This window comes from Capra hircus, chromosome 27, assembly GCF_001704415.2.
Source record: "Capra hircus breed San Clemente chromosome 27, ASM170441v1, whole genome shotgun sequence".
In the NCBI taxonomy this organism is placed as follows: Eukaryota; Metazoa; Chordata; class Mammalia; order Artiodactyla; family Bovidae; genus Capra; species Capra hircus.
Genome location: NC_030834.1, coordinates 14,436,965 through 14,455,134, shown reverse-complemented (window position 1 = coordinate 14,455,134; position 18,170 = coordinate 14,436,965). Strand labels below are relative to the sequence as shown.

Here is an 18,170-nt window from a genome sequence, read left to right as displayed (position 1 = left end):
TCCTACCCCTGAAGGACAAGGAAGAATACAAAACAGTTTGCACTAAGTGTAGCAATATGGGGAACATCAGTGAAATCAGCAAGAGTCATTTCAGTGAGTTGATGGGGTGGAAGTCAGACTGAAAGGTAATGATGAGGGGTGACTAATTGCTAAAAAATTCAAGAGAGATTCCTGTGAAGCAAAGAAAGGAAGCATATTGTTTGCTTACTTAAGGTGGCAGAATCTTGAGCATGGTCAAATATTTCATTCAGTTCTTTCCTGCTGGTATTTTCTTAACTGTAAAGACATAGTTAACAATGTCCACTTTACCAAGTGGTTTAAGATGTGAAAGAACCTAAAATAGCATCTGACGCATAGCAGACCATCAGTATAAATACGTTAATCTCTCTTATCTTCTCTTCTTCCCCTGTTTCAGTTCCACTGGGCCTTATTGTTGTATGCAAAGTAAAATCCAATGCAGTTAGTTACAATATAAATCCTTCATCTTTCTTACTAAGCTGCCATCTCTTGAGTATCTCTTTTTCTTTTTTAACGTACAGTTGATTTACAGTGTTGCATTAGTTTCAGGTGTACTGGAAAGTGATTCACTTATGCATATATAATCCTTTCAGATTCTTTTCCATTACAGGTTATTTCAAGATACTGAATATAATTCCCTGTGCTATACAATGGGCTTCCCAGGTGGCTCAGATGGTAAAGTGTCTGCCTGCAATGCAGGAGACCCTGGTTCGATCTGTGGGTCAGGAAGATCCCCTGGAGAAGGAAATGGAAACCCACTCCAGTACTCTTGCCTGGAGAATTCCATGCACAGAGGAGCCTGGTGTGCTCCAGTCCATGGGACTGCAAAGAGTTGGTCCTTGTTGTTTAATTTATATATAGTAGTGCATATCTGTTAATCCCCCAAAGTGAAAGTGTTAGTTGTTCAGTTGTGTCCGACGCTTTGCAACCCCATGGACTGTAGCCCGCTAGGCTCCTCTGTCTATGGAATTCTATAGGCAAGAATACAGGAGTGGGTGTCCTCCCTTTTCCAGGGGATCTTCCCAACCCAAGGTTCAAACCCCTGCATTGGCAGGTAGATTCTTTAGCCCTGAGTCACCAGGGAAGCCCAAAAGGAGGGGTAGGAAGGGGTAAATTAAGAGTTTGGTATTAGCATGGGCTTTCTCAGTGACACAGATAGCAAGGAATCTGCCTGCAATGCAGGAGACCCGGTACATTCCCTGAGTCGGGAAGATCCCCTGGAAAAGGGAATGGCAACCCAGTCCAGTATTTTTGCCCGGGAAATCCCACAGACAGAGGAGCCTGTTGGGCTGCAGTCTATGGGGTCACAAGAGTTGGATGTGACTTAGCAACTAAACAGCCACAAGCCCTCCCTTTTACCTTTTGTTACTACAGCTTGTTTTTCTATGTCTGTATGTTCTCGTCTACAAATAGTTCATTCTCTTTTACAAATAATTCATTTTTTTTCTTTAGATTTTGCAAATAAGTGATACCATATGACGTTTTTATCTGACCGACTTCACTTAGTATAATAATCTCTAGATCTGTTCATGTTGCTGCACATGGCATTATTTCATTCTTTTTTATAGCTGAGTAATATTCCTCTCTAACATCTGTTTTCCTAGCTGCTGGGCACATTGTATTGTATACAAGTATAATCTTAACTCATTACGTTGAATTGCCTTTTCAGCACAAACATTTGGAGAATAAATTCATTGCTTTCTATACAAAATATATTTGACTCTCCTGCCCTCTTTCCAGGTTGGCAATGGTTAACCAGGCAGCTGCTGCTGCTGCTGCTAAGTCGCATCAGTCATGTCTGACTCTTTGCGACCCCATGGACTGCAGCCCACCAGGCTCCTCCGCCCATGGGATTTTCCAGGCAAGAGTACTGGAGTGGGGTGCCATTGCCTTCTCCAACCAGGCAGCAGGTTCTATTAATAACAGAAAAGCAACATGAAAACAATAGGAATGGCAGTGGGGTTACGTTTGCAAAAGAAGGGCATTACATTTGGGCACAAAGAACTTTTGTTTGAAGCAGGTAATGACAGGAGTACTCACTGTTTTATTCCTAATCAATATTTTGGAGAGAACACAAGAGCTGATGTTAATCACTGTCTACAATGGGAAAGCACTGTCTGAAGCACTGATCTAGAGAAATTATCCATACAAGACTTCAGAGTTTGAATTTGGCTATTTTGCACTTGAGTTATTATACTGAGCATGACTTTTTCTTGGTACTGCGTGTATTTTTTCCTCTTTCACGGTGGCTTTGTGTCTGTCAGGTAAAAGGAGACTTAGATGGAGTGTACAGTCATCAAAGGGATGAAAGATGAATAAGCAGAGAGCTTTTTTTTTTTTTTTAAGCACCGTTAACTCAGTGGCATCTACCTGGGCCGTAGATGCACTTAGCTGATTTCATTTTGATAATGCTGTAAGCTGGGCTCTGATAATTGCCTTCTGTAATTGGAACAAATTTATGATTATGCTAATTCATTCTCAGCCACCCAATATATGGAAGCTCAGCTCATCCATATCTGTCCCTGCATTTCCTTTGTAGATCATTACATGATTAGCCTTTCAATGTGGCTGATGGAAATATTTTTATTCTGAACAGATCTGGTTTCTCCAGTGGTCTGTGTCTGTTTGTGTCAGTGACCTGTGTATGCATTTCCAAACCGTATGCAACTCTGATACCAGCTTTTAAAACCAGTTATGATGTGAACGCTTTGAGTCTTTAATGCTTTAATCCTTACTAAGATGACTATTTTCTCAGCACTTGAGTATACAGTACCTGGTAGTAAGGAACAGAAAAGGGGAACTGTTAATTAACATCCCCTCCCCACCACTTTAAAACCTGATGTACATACCAGAAATTGGTATGGAAGGAAATGTGAATGCAGAGTCTGTTTTGAGTCTCTCTGAAAGCCAACTCTTTGTTGGTTTTGTTTTTTTGTTTTTTGTTTTTTTATGGCTGTTTTGAGTCTTTGTTGCTGCGTGCGAACTTTCCTTAGTTGTGGCGCGTGTTCAGGCACACGTGCTTCTCGTTGTGGTAGCTTTTCTTGTTGCAGACCATGGGCTGTAGGCAAGCAGGTTTTCAGTAGGTGTGGCACGCGTGACATGTGGGATCTTCCCAGACCAGGAATCCAACCTATGTCCCCTGCATTGGCAGGTGGATTCCTAACCACTGGACAACCAGGAGAGTTCCTGAAGCCCAACTCTTTGTAATCTTGTTAAAGAGTTCTTCCCATCCTAAAATAATCCTTTAAAATGAACAGGCAAATGATACTATGTTATAGGTCACTCATTCAGATAGCCAATGCAGTTTGCAAAGCTTAAGAAGCTTTGGAAGCATCTCCAAGGTATTGCTATATCAAAGGTTCAAAACCAGATTCCTTTTCCCCTAGCAGGTGAGAGAGAGCAAATGTAGAATTAACAACGAACAAGATCCATTCCACGAGGGAGAGCATAGCTGAAAAGCTAATGGTAGCACACACCTCCTTTATGAATCATCTTTTGATTGCACATCTCTTCCCATTCTCGTTTTTATGCTTCATCTGTTCAGTGTTGTCTTTTCCCTCTGATCATCATTCCTGTAAATGCTTTACATTAATGTAAACATGTCTCATTTCTCACTCATGACAGTGTTACAGTTTCAATAAACAGTTGATCAGGGTGTTTACTTTCCCAGAGACCATTTACCTGTCAAAATGAATTTTAAAAAAAATAACGTGAGGCTGCACTTGACTTTCATAACTGAAACGGGAAGTTAAAGGACAACACTGATCTGACTAGAGGCACAGAGCGTCAGAACCTAACATTCTCTCATCAGAATTCAGGCTTCTGCAGAGGAGCTCTTGTCTGTCATTTCATTCAGCATCCGTGAGCGTGATTCTGTCTTCGATCATTAGGTTTCTCTCACTTCACAATTAAGCTGGATTTCTACTTCCTTTTGTAATGCATAATCAGATAAGTGGAGCTAAATGGCAGAAAGTGCAGAGTAGGAGGCTTTAAAGTCAATCTATCCAGCCTGGAAAGAAAAGGAAGACAAAAAGGGGAAACACGAGAGTACTGTTATAAATAACTTGAAGGAAATAGTCTCGAGGAGAGAGGAGAGGACAGGTGACATCTAATCTGAAAACGGCAAAAGGAGTGATGGCCTAAACTGAGATGAGAAGGTAATTGGCTCCGTTCCGAGGAGAGGCATGTCACCTATGGTAATAGTTAAGTCCCAGTTAAGACTTCCTTTAGAATGCCAAGCCGGATCACGGGAAATGTTAAGGAGCCAGCCTTCATGTGATCAGCAAGACAAGAAAATGGCTGATGTTTTGTGGCAGGAAGCTTCTTTGAAAGCTACAACTTCTAGTTGAACCATTTTCCAAGTTTGTTGCTTTAGGTGAATCCTGTAGTCTGTAAAATGGGAAGAATAAGATATTTTCTGCCTGCCTTGGAACTGTCATGAGGATCAAATGAGATAAAGTATTGGATAGCAGTGTTTGCTTTTGAGCATAAAGACAGTGACCATCACCTCTGTGAGTTCCTTTGTCTTCTCTTCATGGTCACAACACGGCTGCCTTAGCTTCACAATTGCATCCGTGCCCAATCAAATAAGAGACCTGAAACACCTATCCCTTTTCTTAGGAAAGCTATTTGCTAAATATTATAAGTTAATTTCCTAATTATTTATTTCCTGTAAGTCACCCAACATTGGCCTTCTGAAGTATTTTAAGACTGCAGGCTATTGTCACAAAGATTTCATGGACTATTTTCATGCATTTCTGCCCATTGCCCCAAAGCAAAACCAAACACCAGATAACTGGGAGAGGACTACCCTAAGTTCTGAATAGCTATATAGGGACAAATATTAAGTTTGAATAAGTTTTATATGTTAAAATAGTGCTGGCTACATTCTGAACATCTTGACATGTTAATATAACCAGAATGTGTGCATTCAAATAAGAGCTGGCCTTTAAATCAACTGTCTGGGAGACAATATATGTATTTAACAGTGTTGCTTTTGTCAAGATATTTTTGGCATACCCCTGTCCTTAGGGATGATCATAAAATCCCCAAATATGTTTTCAAAATTATCTTCAGTGGTGTCAATCCACTGTATTTCAATGTAATTCTGCAAATAGCATGGGATCATTCCACTCAAATCTGGAAAATAAGATGGATAACTAAACACAGTGATTAAAAGCAAGATTTGAAGTCAAAACTTAGATTTAAATTCTGGTTCTACCATTAAAAAAATTATATATATATATATATATGTGTGTGTGTGTGTGTGTATGTGTGTGTGTATTTGGGCAAAGTACTTAACATCCTTGTTATTTGCAAAATGGAGATGGTAAAAATGGTGTCCACCTCATAGACACATTTTAAGAGTGAAATTAATGAACTTACATACAGGGTTTAAAAGAGTATTTGGCATGTGTGTGTGTGAAGTTGCTTCAGTCGTGTCTGACTCTTTGTGACCCCATGGACTGTACCCCGCCAGGCTCATCTGTCTATGGGATTCTCTAGGCAAAATTACTGGAGTGGGTTGCCACGCCCTCCTCCAGGGGCTCTTCCCAACCCAGGAATCAAACCCATATCTGTTTATGTCTCTTGTATTGGCAGGCAGGTTCTTTAACACTTGCATCACCTGGGAAGCCCACTTGGAACAGAATATACAAGAAATGCTAGGTCTCATTGTTTTAGACTGGGAAATATTCATCTGATCAAAATTCACAATGTGACTTAATGAGAAATGTAGCGGTTGGACCAGTATGCTAGGTGTGGAAGTCAAGGCCTCCCCCAGCGTCTTCTGGAACCCTTCTTTACCTCTGCCTGGCCCCCTCCTCTCCACCCCTGTGTCCTTGGGTGCCATATCCCATTTACCCCCACCTGCAACTGGAATACATGCTTCAGCCTTCTCATTTTCCCACAAAAATCCAATCATGCTTGTTATTTGGTAAGATGGCAACTTACCAAAAAGTTTGGGAGGTTATATAGGGAATGCCCACACTGTAAATGACTGTGACTTTCCAGTGTTTCCCTGGCTGGACCTCTCATAGCCACTAGTGAGCTGTCTGTCAGACAAGGTTGCCTTCCTAAGCCATCCTTAGTTGTAGTGGGGAGAAAAACCATTTATTACTCTTACATAACTCATACCTTGAGCAAATACATGAAATTCAATATGAGACCCTATGGAGCCATTATGAAATATTAGTGGTTCCCAGAATATATTTAAGAACAACTACACTCAAAATGTCTCTCTTCCATTTCATATCTAGACTCCATTCTGGGATTTAAAGCAAAAAATAATATCCCCTTCCTTGGCCCAATCCCTGAAATGCAGTTTGAAGTTGTATGTGTGTATGTATAATCACACCAGTCTCTAAACTTGCATATATGTTAATTCAGACTAAAAGCTTTATTCAACAGATGCTATTGAATATCCTCAAAATAAGGTTGTATGCAAGTTATAGGAAGATTTAAAATATTGTTTTTGTTCTTAAGGAACTTGCCACTTAAGATGACCCCCAGGCAACAAGTAGATATTGAGAAGCTTCTAAAATCAGAAATCTGAGATTACATCCTTAAGAACAGCTCAATTTTACATTTCCTCTAGCAAATCTCAAGAGGACTGGAATTGGGGGGATAGGAACACTTGGCAAAAGTGAACGTGTTCATCGTTCAGTTGTATCCAACTCTTTGCAACCCCATAGACTGTAACCCACCAGGCTCCTCTGTGCATCGAGTTCTCCCAGCAAGAATTCCATAGTGGATAAGCTATTCCCTTCTCCAGGGAATCTTCCCAACCGAGGGATCAAACCTGAGTCTCCTGCATTGTAGGCAGATTCTTTACTATCTGAGCCACCAGGGAAGCTGAGGGGATAAGAACACTTGGTAGATGATACCAACTTATAGCCCTCATTGGCATTTTCTATGGGATGTGAAGGAAGAGAGAGTTCCAGGATGATACTATCTAGGATTCAAAGGACGACAGGCTTGGGATCCTGCATGGGAAGAGAGCTAGCCTGTTAAACTGCCTTTCTCTTTCTAGTCTAGATTTTACACTTTTAGATGATTAATAACAGTACTCACCTTCTCCTGCTCTTATGGAATATTAAGAACAAGAACAGGAGCATTACAATCTGACATGCTTTCTGATGGAAATAAACCTTTAGGTATAAAGTTTATCTGTATAAATATACAGGATATCTGACAAAAGGTCAGAAGAGGCGAAATGTCAAGACTCATGCAAACATTTTCAAATGTGACCCAGCTCTCAGATAAGCTGATCACCCATGAAGCGTTGATCCATCCCTCTTCCAAAGGAGGCAGCCTCCCTGTTCAATTACACTATGCTGCCTATTGTTGCAGAAATTTATAGGGTTGTCAGTTACATCCCTTCTCTCCCCAGTTAACCAGAATGACGGATCAGGAACTCGCTGTCTGGCATGAAATCTTAAGTGTCTTTGAAGGTCTGTTTATCCAGATTTGTTTATAAACTAGAAAAATTTACAAACTGCAGGCCATCTGCACATAACACTATGTTAATGAACTCGTGTGTCCTGCAAATCCATAAGCTCATTACCTCGAAATAACTGGTTTCTTCACACACTCCTAACTGGGATTATCCATCTAAGCTAAATAAGAAGAAAAAAAAAATTTTTTTTTCTCTAAAGATGTGAATACCTTGCACCTTCCAGAATGTTAAGTCTTTCTGTCAAAGAGCTGATCTGTTAGCATGAGATCGTTTGGATCAGTGATTTAAAAAAAAAAAAAAATGTCCATTAGCCTCAGGGTGGTCAATGTATTGATTCCATACAGCTAGTTTGAAAATGTGTATTGCTTTTGTTAAGAGCTTAATTAGGGCTTTGTTGGCAACTGCTTGTAAAATAATTTCTGAATTTAATACTCATGCCCTCATGATACTTGTAGAATACTGCATTTAAGTTCAAAAATCCTTAGGTGATTGGCAATCATTTCTATGAGAAAGCATTGATAGTGGCCCGTGATACACATGAACCAGAGCTTTCTTGAATGATGGGGGGAGCCGACTCACTGAGAGGAGTTAAATTCAGTGAAGTCTTCATTGCGGTGGCGCTCCCAAGAGGTCAGACAGCTCTTATGTTATGGTATCTGGAAATGAGAGAATGAAGAGTGCATTTCCATGCAGTTTATGGATGTGTTTTGTTTGATCCTCACAATATACTTCGTAATGTGTGAGTCATTATGTTAGAATTAAGAAATAGTCCATTAAAATACACAGCCCTGGCTTCTCAAGCAATATGGAAGATCTGGTTACTTGGATAGCAAGGAGATCAGACCAATCAATCTTAAAGGAAATTGACCCTGAAGACTCATCGGAAGGACTGATGCTGAAGCGCCAATATTTTGACCACCTGATGTGAAGAGCTGACTCGTGGGACAAGACCTGATGCTGGGAAAGATTTAAAGCAAGAGAAGAGGGCACCAGAGGATGAAATGGTTGGATGGCATCACCAACTCAGTGGACATGAACTTGGGCGAGCTCTAGGAGATGGCTGAGGGACAGGCAGGCCTGGCGTGCTGTAGTCCATGGGGTTGCAAAGAGTCAGACACAGCTTAGCAACTGAACAACCGGTTACACTGGTCACCGTAGTCTGAACCGCACAAACTCTTGGTATCTGCGTTTTGTCACCAGCAGCACCAGGTCCCCATACATCCTGACACTGAAGCTATGTACTCCATAAATGTGAAGATCGCTGTGAGGCATTGAAAGCAAAAAAGATTTTAAAGCAAAAATGAGTTCACAGTCATTTTTCATTGCACTATCATTGTTAATTTTTTAAAATACTCATGTCTCTATCTAAAGTGGGAAAAAAACAAAAGGAGACAGAAAAATGATAACATGCTTTAAGAAGAATGAGAGTGAGCTCATCTCTTCGAGGGAATGAGGAATAGGCCCTTGTCTTTAATATGCAAACAACGTGCGTGGATGTCTTGCACCCAGCGCCTCTTCAGTAATTTATGTTAGTTCCCTGGCCCCCAGGAACATTGGAGTTTGCAACTGCTGCTGTAGGAAATGCTTTTTTTTTTTTCTATTATCTTATTTATTAAACTATTCTGCATTAGGAGCACTTAGCTCATCAAAAATGTTTTAACATTTCTCTAAGTGACAAAAGCATAAATCCAAGAGCAATTCGTCACTTTTATAAGCCCAGAAAATACCAGACTGATTTTCTCATAAAGATCCTGCCATCGGTTAAATGGATAAACGATTAGTGTACGAATAAAAAACAGCCCTGCAGTTAGTGGCAGTAACATGCCCATTGTTTGTAGACATAATTGGATTGATGGACCTCAGTCATGACACTGTAAACACCAATTATGCTGGAATGTATATATCCTAAGGTACCTCATTTGTCCTATATATATTTTTTGGTTTTCAAGCTGTGTTCTGGGGAAACGAAGTAGCAGACCATTGTAAATGTTCACAGTACATGTGGGTGGATGAGGGTAGATTGTATGGCAAGGGTCAACTTATAATTTATGGTACAGGTGTGCTGAACATCTCCATGCGGTCTGACTTTTTTTTAATTTATTAATTTTTTTTTTTTTTGGTCATGCTGGGGTTTTCATTGCCGTGTGCAGACCTTCTCTGGTTGTGGCGGGCAGGAGCTACTCTTTACTTGCTGCGCATGGGTGGCTGCAATTACTGCGGCAGCTTCTCTTGTTGCAGAACACAGGCTCTAGGCATGCAGGCTCTGCATAAACACACACATATTGTTTTTCAGGTTCTTTTCCCACATAGGTTATTATTATACAATATAGAGTATAGTCCCCTGTGGTATACAGGTTTGATTTTTTTTTTAAGTCCCCAGTCATGTCTGACTCTTTGTGACCCCATGAACTATTTATTATATATATATATAGATAGAAAGATACAGATATATATAGCGTGTGTATCTGTTATTCCTAAACTCCTAATTTGTCCATTCCCCCCTTTCCCCTTTGGTAACCCTAAGTTTGTTTTCTATGTCTGTGAGTCTATTTCTGTTTTGTATATAAAGTTCATTTGTATCTTTTTTTAAAATTTCTACATGTAAGTGATATCATAAGATCGATATATATATATATGATCATATATCATATACCATATGATCAGATAAGCTTTAATTGGAGGAAGCAGTCTATGGCTAAATATAAATCTGAAAACTACTGTGCTATGTAAGTAAAAGACTTTTATAAGCTAATGTAGTTGTTTTTCAGATTAATAAAGACCTTTTCCTTTATGCGCCACAGTTAACTACCAGGAAGAAAAAGAAAAAACAGCTGCCCCAAGTCTTTTTTCAAAACCTCCGCAGCATATTGCATTTTCTTCCAATCATTTTTGAAGAATATGTATGTTTGTGATTTCTTTTTTTGTTGTTTTTACAAATTTATGATTGCACTAAACACACAGTTTTGTAGTTTGACTGTTTCATGCATTATGAGTACTTTTAGTATTTTCGCTAGTTGAAATCATGACCTTTAGTGCTATACAATATTAAATTGAATTATTGAATCATTTATGTAAATAGAGCTCTGCCATACTGTTTTTTCTCTTTCTTTCTTTTTTGCAACTAAAAATAGTTTATTGTGTTTAAATCCTTGTTTGTAGCCCCAATAATCTTCTTTGGCGAATTCTTGAGATCACAATTACAAGAACAAAAGGCTTACTATCTTTAAGCCTGTTAGATGGAGATAATATTAGGAAGAAAATTAAAGCAGTACTCAGGGAGTGAGGGGACTTTGCTATATTAGAGAAGGGTTGTCAGGCAAGACCTCTCTAAGGAGGCAGAATTTGATTAGAGACCTGAATGAAAGGTGGGGTTGAGCCTTAGGGACACTCTCAGGTGAGGCCTTCTGGGCAGAGGAAGCAGCAGGTGTTAAGGCCCTGAGGTAGGAACTTGCTTTGAGTTTTCTAGAACAGGAAGGAGTCCAGTAGGGCTGGAGTAGAGTGCACAGAGGTTGCTTGGGGAATCTAAGGTGGGAAATTAACTAGGGGGCAGACCAAGAAGGACTTTCTTAGCCACGGTAAGGATGTGCAGTTTTGTTCTTAGTGGAGTTCAAAGCTGTAGAACAACTTGGGCACAGTAAAGGATATGACCTAATCCCTCCATGGAGAATCACTATGGAGGCAGGAGTGGAAGCACCAGACAGACCACAGTTGAGAGGCTATTAGTGTCTTCCAGAAAGGAGATAATCACAGAGCAGCAATAGCAGAAATGCCTGGTACTCTGTAAGTTCAATTAAAGAAATACCGTATGTGTGTGTCCCTGTATACACCTGTGTCATTTTCATCTTCGTTCTTTGGGTAGGAATAATGTCATTATATTGTTGTTCACCTTTTTTTTAGTGATATAGAATATTTATTGAGTTGTTTAATTAGTGTGTGTTTTTTCCATCTTATTTTGGATAACATTTTATCATCAACTGATACGAGAGCATGAGTGATTCAGATCATAACCCTCAGATCATCAGATTATTACCATTTTATACATCAAATCTGTGGCAAATATTTTCCTCATGTGTTGACCACTTCATTTTGTGCGTGAGGTATTTTATATAAGTTTTTAATTTGCAACCAGACCTCTGGTAATGATTGTGGTTTTAATTTCCTCTGGGCCCAGATTTGCTTTGGAAAGCTTTCTTTGATTTCCAGGTGCTGGGCCTACTTTGGTTTCTGTTTCGAGGGCCACTGTCCCCAGGGTCATTTCCTCACTAGAAATGATGTACTTATGGACCATAGCCAGACTCTCCCAACTTCCTGACCAGCTGTTTGCAGGGGGAAGGATGGAAAAAGAAGATGACTTCAGGTGGAGACAGGAGGAAAGGGCTTTGTAGGCGCTAGAAATGGAAAGGGTCAGAAATTAACAATCAGAAAACCAAACAGTTTGCACTCAGAATTTCTGAACCAGGAGGAGAGTGGAGTGGAACCAGAGTTCCCCAGACCCACTTTAAGCTGACCGATTTGTTCTCTCCAGTGACACAGCAGTGATGGTGGTTTAAAAAACCCAATCCAGTTGGCTTAACAAAAATAAATGTTTTATCACAGATATTGCCGACAACTCTTACTTTCTGGTGGCAATGTGGATTTACTTCTTTTCTTATAAATTTATTTCTTCAGATGTTCTGGGTGTTAGTTGCAGCATGCGCGATTTTTTTAGCCACATGATGTGGGATCTTCCCTGACCAGGGATTGAACCCAGGCCCCCTGTGTTGGGAGCACAGAGTCTTAGCCACTGGACCACCAGGGAAGTCCCTAGATTTACTTGTTTCCACCTTAACCATTAACTGTAAGGTCCATGAAAGAAAAGGTTATGCTGGTTTTGTTTATGTCACTTTATTCAACTCTCAGGATGACCTCTGATGTTCAGTAAATGTTGGAATATTTATACTTGAATGAATGAATAGCTGGAACATATGCAGTGTTACTGGGGAGTGGAGGATATTTTGTAATGGGCTGGTGGTCAGATTGTTTTAAAATTGGCTCCACTGCCCTGCTTCGTTAAACAGAGCAGTGCTTTTGGACATCATTAGTTTTTATACCCAAGGCTGGCACATGGTGATGCCTTGAGGAGCTGCTGGGGTTGAAGCTAGCTTGCCTCCTTACTTCATGGTCCTGCACCATGTTGCTTTTTTAGCTCTTGTACATGTTTTAAAGCAGTTCTCAGATCTCTCTTGGCTATTTTGGCATCGTTTTCTTTTCTAAAACTCCTCCTCATCTAGGACTGATTTTGGATTGACTGATGACTTTTGGTATTCTATACGCTCATTCTTGGGATGGTTCTTGGGATAAATATTAAAGTATCAGTATAGGTTTTCTTCTGGTAAATAAATCCCTTTTAATGGGAGCCAAAAATATTTATTAAACCAAATTGCTAACAGGTGTCACTTGATTATTGGCAATAAATTATAATTGTTTACATTTAGAGATGAAATGAGACATCTTCTAAAGCCAACTTTCAATTATCTGTGTTAGCAGTGGGCAGGGTACGTGAAAAGAACCCAGATGCACGTACTTACGTGTGAGGTCTTTTTGGTGTAGTGACTGCTTTCTTGGTTAAATTACAGTTTTGATGTGTCTGTTAAATTCCTGTGTATAACACATAATGATAACTAGAGCTAAATGGTTCTTGTCAAACAGGAGCTGTGTATGGTGTTACCAAGATGGCGCAAGAGAGTGGAGATGTTGTTTAGATGTAGAAGCAGAAGGCAGCATGGGGAAGGCAGGCAGCTGGATTGGGGAAGCCTGGTCTGCTTGATGAATTAGGGGATGTAGGGATGGTGTGCCCCAGCTTCTGGGAGGATGAAGATCCAGGGAGCAGAAGGTCCCATATGTGGCTTCCTCAAGTGTCCAGGGAAGGAGTACTTTTAGCTAAGGATAAGTTTAAGGTGGAACTGGAAAGAGAGAAATAGACACTCTAGGAGCAAGCTAGAGGAAACAAACCAGAGATGGGACTAGTCTATACTCAGAGGATGTGAAAAGTGAGGTCCTTTGGAAGGGAGGCTGGGGCTTAAATGAGTCGGGTATCTGATCTGACCTAAACATCTGTTAAATCACTAACGGAGTAACATAAATGATCACCAAATAAACATATCCCTGAAACCGGGGAACACTGAGATCTGAGTTTCATTTCTGTGTTTCTGATTACCCAAATCTATGTTGTTGTTGCTTAAATGCAAACGATATGAGCTTCAAACCTTGTCTGACAACATAATACCCTCTCTGCACAGAGTCCAAGCTCTACCTATATGTGTTGCTTTTTCTGATCTCCATTTTGGGCCAGTTACTGGAGTATCATCATCATCAGAGTTGTAACCTGATGAAGTATAATGAAATGACCTAATTACAGTCTTTTATTGCATTTTTAGAAAATAGGTCAAAGTCAATAGGATGCTTATATTCTTTTCCCACCTCCGGTTTATTAACTGGAGTATTCATGTCCTGAATATACCAAATGAATGAAAAGGATGGTGTATGGAATAAAGATTAAAAAGATAGCATTCGTGTTGCCATTCTGTGTGTTACATACATCTCTCTCCCATATGCTCTAACCACTCATTTTCCGATTCCAGAAAAGTGTGTGTGTGTGTTTGTGTGTGTGTGTGTTTAATGACTTGTAAACATTCCTGACTTCCGATAGGTGGAATGGCTGAAAAATGAGGAGCCCATAGACTCTGAACAAGATGAGCACATCGACACCAGGGCGGACCACAACCTCATCATCCGACAGGCGCGGCTCTCAGACTCCGGGAATTACACTTGCATGGCGGCCAACATCGTAGCCAAGAGGAGGAGCCTGTCAGCCACAGTGGTGGTTTATGGTAAGACCAGCCCAAAGGCCCGGAGTGGATAGAGAGGCTAGAAAGCAGAGGGGTAGAGGGAGGTGCATTTCCTTAGAACTTTCTGTGTCTAGCACTGAAAGGACTACGGCGGGTTTCTATTACAGCACCATCTCCTGCCTCAGCCCATTGGTAGGTGACGCCTATAGCCGTGAATGTATTTGCTCTTTCATCCAAGATTAGACTTCCAGGGGACAGTGAGTGACACTGTCAATCTATTTTCAAAAGAATTTTAAAAGACCTTTCTTTGCCTCCATTGTGTTTACATTTGAAAAGAATCAGAGCAACTTCCGCTTCCCACTCTTCCCAAACCCAACATCCACCCCATCCTCCCCAGACTTGGCTATTCGCAGTTCCTCTTCTGGCATATGAAATCCGCCAAAACAAACATGACTATTTGCTGAATAGCTCAGGTAATGGATAAGTGAAATTCCTGGCTATTGAAGTAAGCACTCCCTTCCATAATAGAAGAGCCCTGGGATTGACGTTTGAAGCACTGAAAGTTAATAGAAATTCAGATGCTGGTATTTTCTTCTTCTCCTCTGGAATTGCAAGTGCTGTAGAGATATGTTGATGACTTCTTCCTCTGGTTCATCATTTCCTTGCAAAGCAGATTCTCTGTGTCCCTCCTATGGTCTACAGAAGCGTAGACTGGGAGGTGCAGACTAGATCAGCCTCACGGTTGCCACACAGTGGGGCAGCTGGTGAGGGTCCCACCAGTCTCTTGGTCCCTGGATGCCTAACTCACAACACCTGGCAAGTGGCTTGCACATAGTAGGCAATCAGTAAAAACCTCTTTCCTTTCTTTTTTTTTTTTATTCTTCTCCCCTCCCCATTTTTTTTTCTCTCAGTGAATGGAGGCTGGTCTTCCTGGACAGAGTGGTCAGCCTGCAATGTTCCCTGTGGGAGAGGATGGCAGAAACGTTCCCGGACCTGCACCAACCCAGCTCCTCTCAATGGTGGAGCCTTCTGTGAGGGAATGTCAGTGCAGAAAATAACCTGCACCGCTCTCTGTCCTGGTGAGACACGCATAGATTTCCTTTCCCCTTCTTCTCCACCACCACGATTGAGCTGGTGTGACACGTCCAGTAGAACCTACTTCCCAAAGTCCGCATCTTCCAAGGTCTTAGAAAGGAGCCTTTGTCCAGAGTACTGACGCAAACCTCATTGTAATAGCAAGAACATGAATGAAATACCTCTATGTGGGGGCATAGTTTTTCTCTTCTTACTCAGATTACCCTAGACACGCAACATCAGTAAGCCAAATGTTTTTATGTATTTTTATACTACCAGTGTTTGATTGGGCTAAGCCATGCCCTTCTCTCCTTGGGTTCTCCCATTGTGTAGCATTCATCTGTATAATAGGGTGTAGTGAATTGCCTTTGAGCACAAAACAGGTACCAAATACTTGACCTTTTATCATCAGTCACCATTCAACTAACCTCATCAGGTTTACCTTTGCATTTAAGACAATGCAATTGGCAGAGATTGCATCACAGCCATTTCTATTTTACATTTGGGCTATGATTGCCTTCCTTTTTGAATAGAGGCTTCATTTACCAAATATGGCTTTTGCAAGTTCTTTTGCTCATCTTACTGGCTGTAACCCAGTTTATACAATGAGAAATAGATGAGCCAGAAGATGACTTTCTGAATGGGAAGCATATCCTCCCACTGAGAAATAAATGGATCCTGGGTCTCACACGCATGATCCAACATTAAGTCTAAGGACACGGGACCAGAGTCTTGTGTCTTTAAAATTGCAAATCTCGTGCCACTCGAAGCTAAGGCGAGGCTTTTGCCAGTTGCCTGTGCTTGGAGTTTCATTTTGAATTTGTATTCAGTGCACATTTATTGAGTGCTTACTATGTGCAGGTACTGTGCAAGACACATTTACACAAGCAATGTCCTTTAGTTTTGTGCCGTGAATTTTATGATTCCCCAGTTGACAGAAACAGTAAAGTCAGGCGAAGTGCTCGATTAGGGTGGCTCAGCCAAAATGTTGACAGAACCAACACAAGGACTCAGATATTTTGCTTCAAATTTAGTGTTTTTATTTTACCCTCTACTGGGCTTCCCAGGTGGTTCAGTAGTAAACGATCTGCCTGCTGATGGAGAAGACACAGGTTCAATCCCTGGATCAGGAAGATCCCCTGGAGAAGGAAAGGGCAACCCACTCCAGTATTCTTGCCTGGGAAATCTCACGGACAGAGGAGCCTGGCAGACTACAGTCCGTGGGGTCACAAAGAGTCAGACACGACTGAACAGCTGAGCACGCACATGCTGTTGACTAGCTGCTCTAGATTAAAAATGGCAATATCTTCAATAACCCACATAAGCACGGTTGGCCTATTCCTAGGAGGTAGTGAAACAATTGCTTCCAACAGCTGCCATAATCTCTAGGGTTGTTTTTTAGTGGAATTAAGTTCAGTTTGTTCGTTTCTACATACAGCAGCAATCTATGACCCAAGAAAGTCTATTTATGTAAGTCTTGGTATCTTGGGGTTTGGCTGACCTGTTTTCATTTAATGCTATCAATATATATGGGTTTAACTTTTTTATTATTGAGGCGCTTTTAGGACTTAAAGAGCATTTATTCTACTTTCTGTTCTAAACTATCAACCCACAAGGAAGTAGTGATTACTAGTGGTTCTTGCACAGAGTGTATCTGTCCATCTAAGATGCACTTGGGCATAAAAGATGGGGAAAGAATGGATAATGACATGATTAGCTAACCTGAGGGCACGGGTAATTCACATGTTTGCCCAAATTCAGTAATTGGTCTCATCCTGCAACAGCAAGAGAATTACACCACTGCTGTTGTTCGCCTATCTCCTTAGGAAAGAAACCATGGAGAGAAGATAAACAGATATAGTATTTTCTTTCTGTGGTGGTGGTGATTTCTTGAAAATCCAGCTCTAAGAACCACAGTGGCCTTGGAGTGAGTCTCCTGATAGCTGTCAGATGCAGTCTAACGATGGCTCCTTCTGTTTCCCTTTGAAGTGGACGGGAGCTGGGAAGTGTGGAGTGAGTGGTCGGTCTGCAGCCCAGAGTGCGAGCATCTGCGGATCCGAGAATGCACAGCCCCTGCCCCGAGAAACGGGGGCAAATTCTGCGAAGGTCTAAGCCAGGAATCCGAGAACTGCACAGACGGCCTTTGCATCCTAGGTAAGACCTTACAGTACACATCTTCTGTGTCTGCACATCATAGGAAAAGATGCTGTGATAATGCCAGGACCATTGATTCAGTGAAACCAGTTCCCAGAAAACAAAATCCCCCAGAGCAAAAAGAAAGCGGGTGGAAAGTGTCAAAGAACAGACAAATAGGTCACTTTAAACATTGTTACCACTGTCAGTTCCGCCAACCCGTATATTTACTGTGAAGGTAACTAGATACGGTTGGGAGAGAAATGATGTAGGCAAACGTGTTAGACTTTGGGGCTTAGCAGTTCTTTTCTTATACGGGCCAATGTTTTTAGGTTTGGTGAAATTCCAGTCTGGATCATCGTAGGCTTGTATTTCTCCCAAGAATTTTACCAGACTCTAAAGCATTTCATAATCCTCAGAGACCACGGGACGTGCAGTGTGACCAAGGGACACGCGTGGTGGCTGTTACCTTACAGATGTGGGGAAGTACAGCACTGAGGAGGTGGCTGGGTTTGTCTCAAATTGGTCTGGCATGGCCCAAAATAGAATGCCCATTTCAGAACTTCCAAGCCTTTGCGTTACTCCTGAGGTTATAACTTCTTCAAGTGACTGTCTGCCTGGGTATGAAACCATGGGGGGATTAAATAGAACCACACAGAGGT

At 41.1% G+C, this 18,170-nt stretch overlaps 1 protein-coding gene across 1 annotated transcript in view; it reads left to right on the top strand.

Annotated features, from left to right (window-relative positions):
• Positions 1 to 18,170, top strand: part of UNC5D (unc-5 netrin receptor D) — a 631,871-nt gene that overhangs the window by 497,555 nt on the left and 116,146 nt on the right. The window contains exons 5-7 of the mRNA XM_018042118.1: positions 14,163 to 14,343; positions 15,213 to 15,380; positions 17,365 to 17,529. Coding sequence (XP_017897607.1) covers positions 14,163 to 14,343; positions 15,213 to 15,380; positions 17,365 to 17,529 — 514 coding nt within the window. The remainder of the gene's footprint in view (positions 1 to 14,162; positions 14,344 to 15,212; positions 15,381 to 17,364; positions 17,530 to 18,170) is intronic.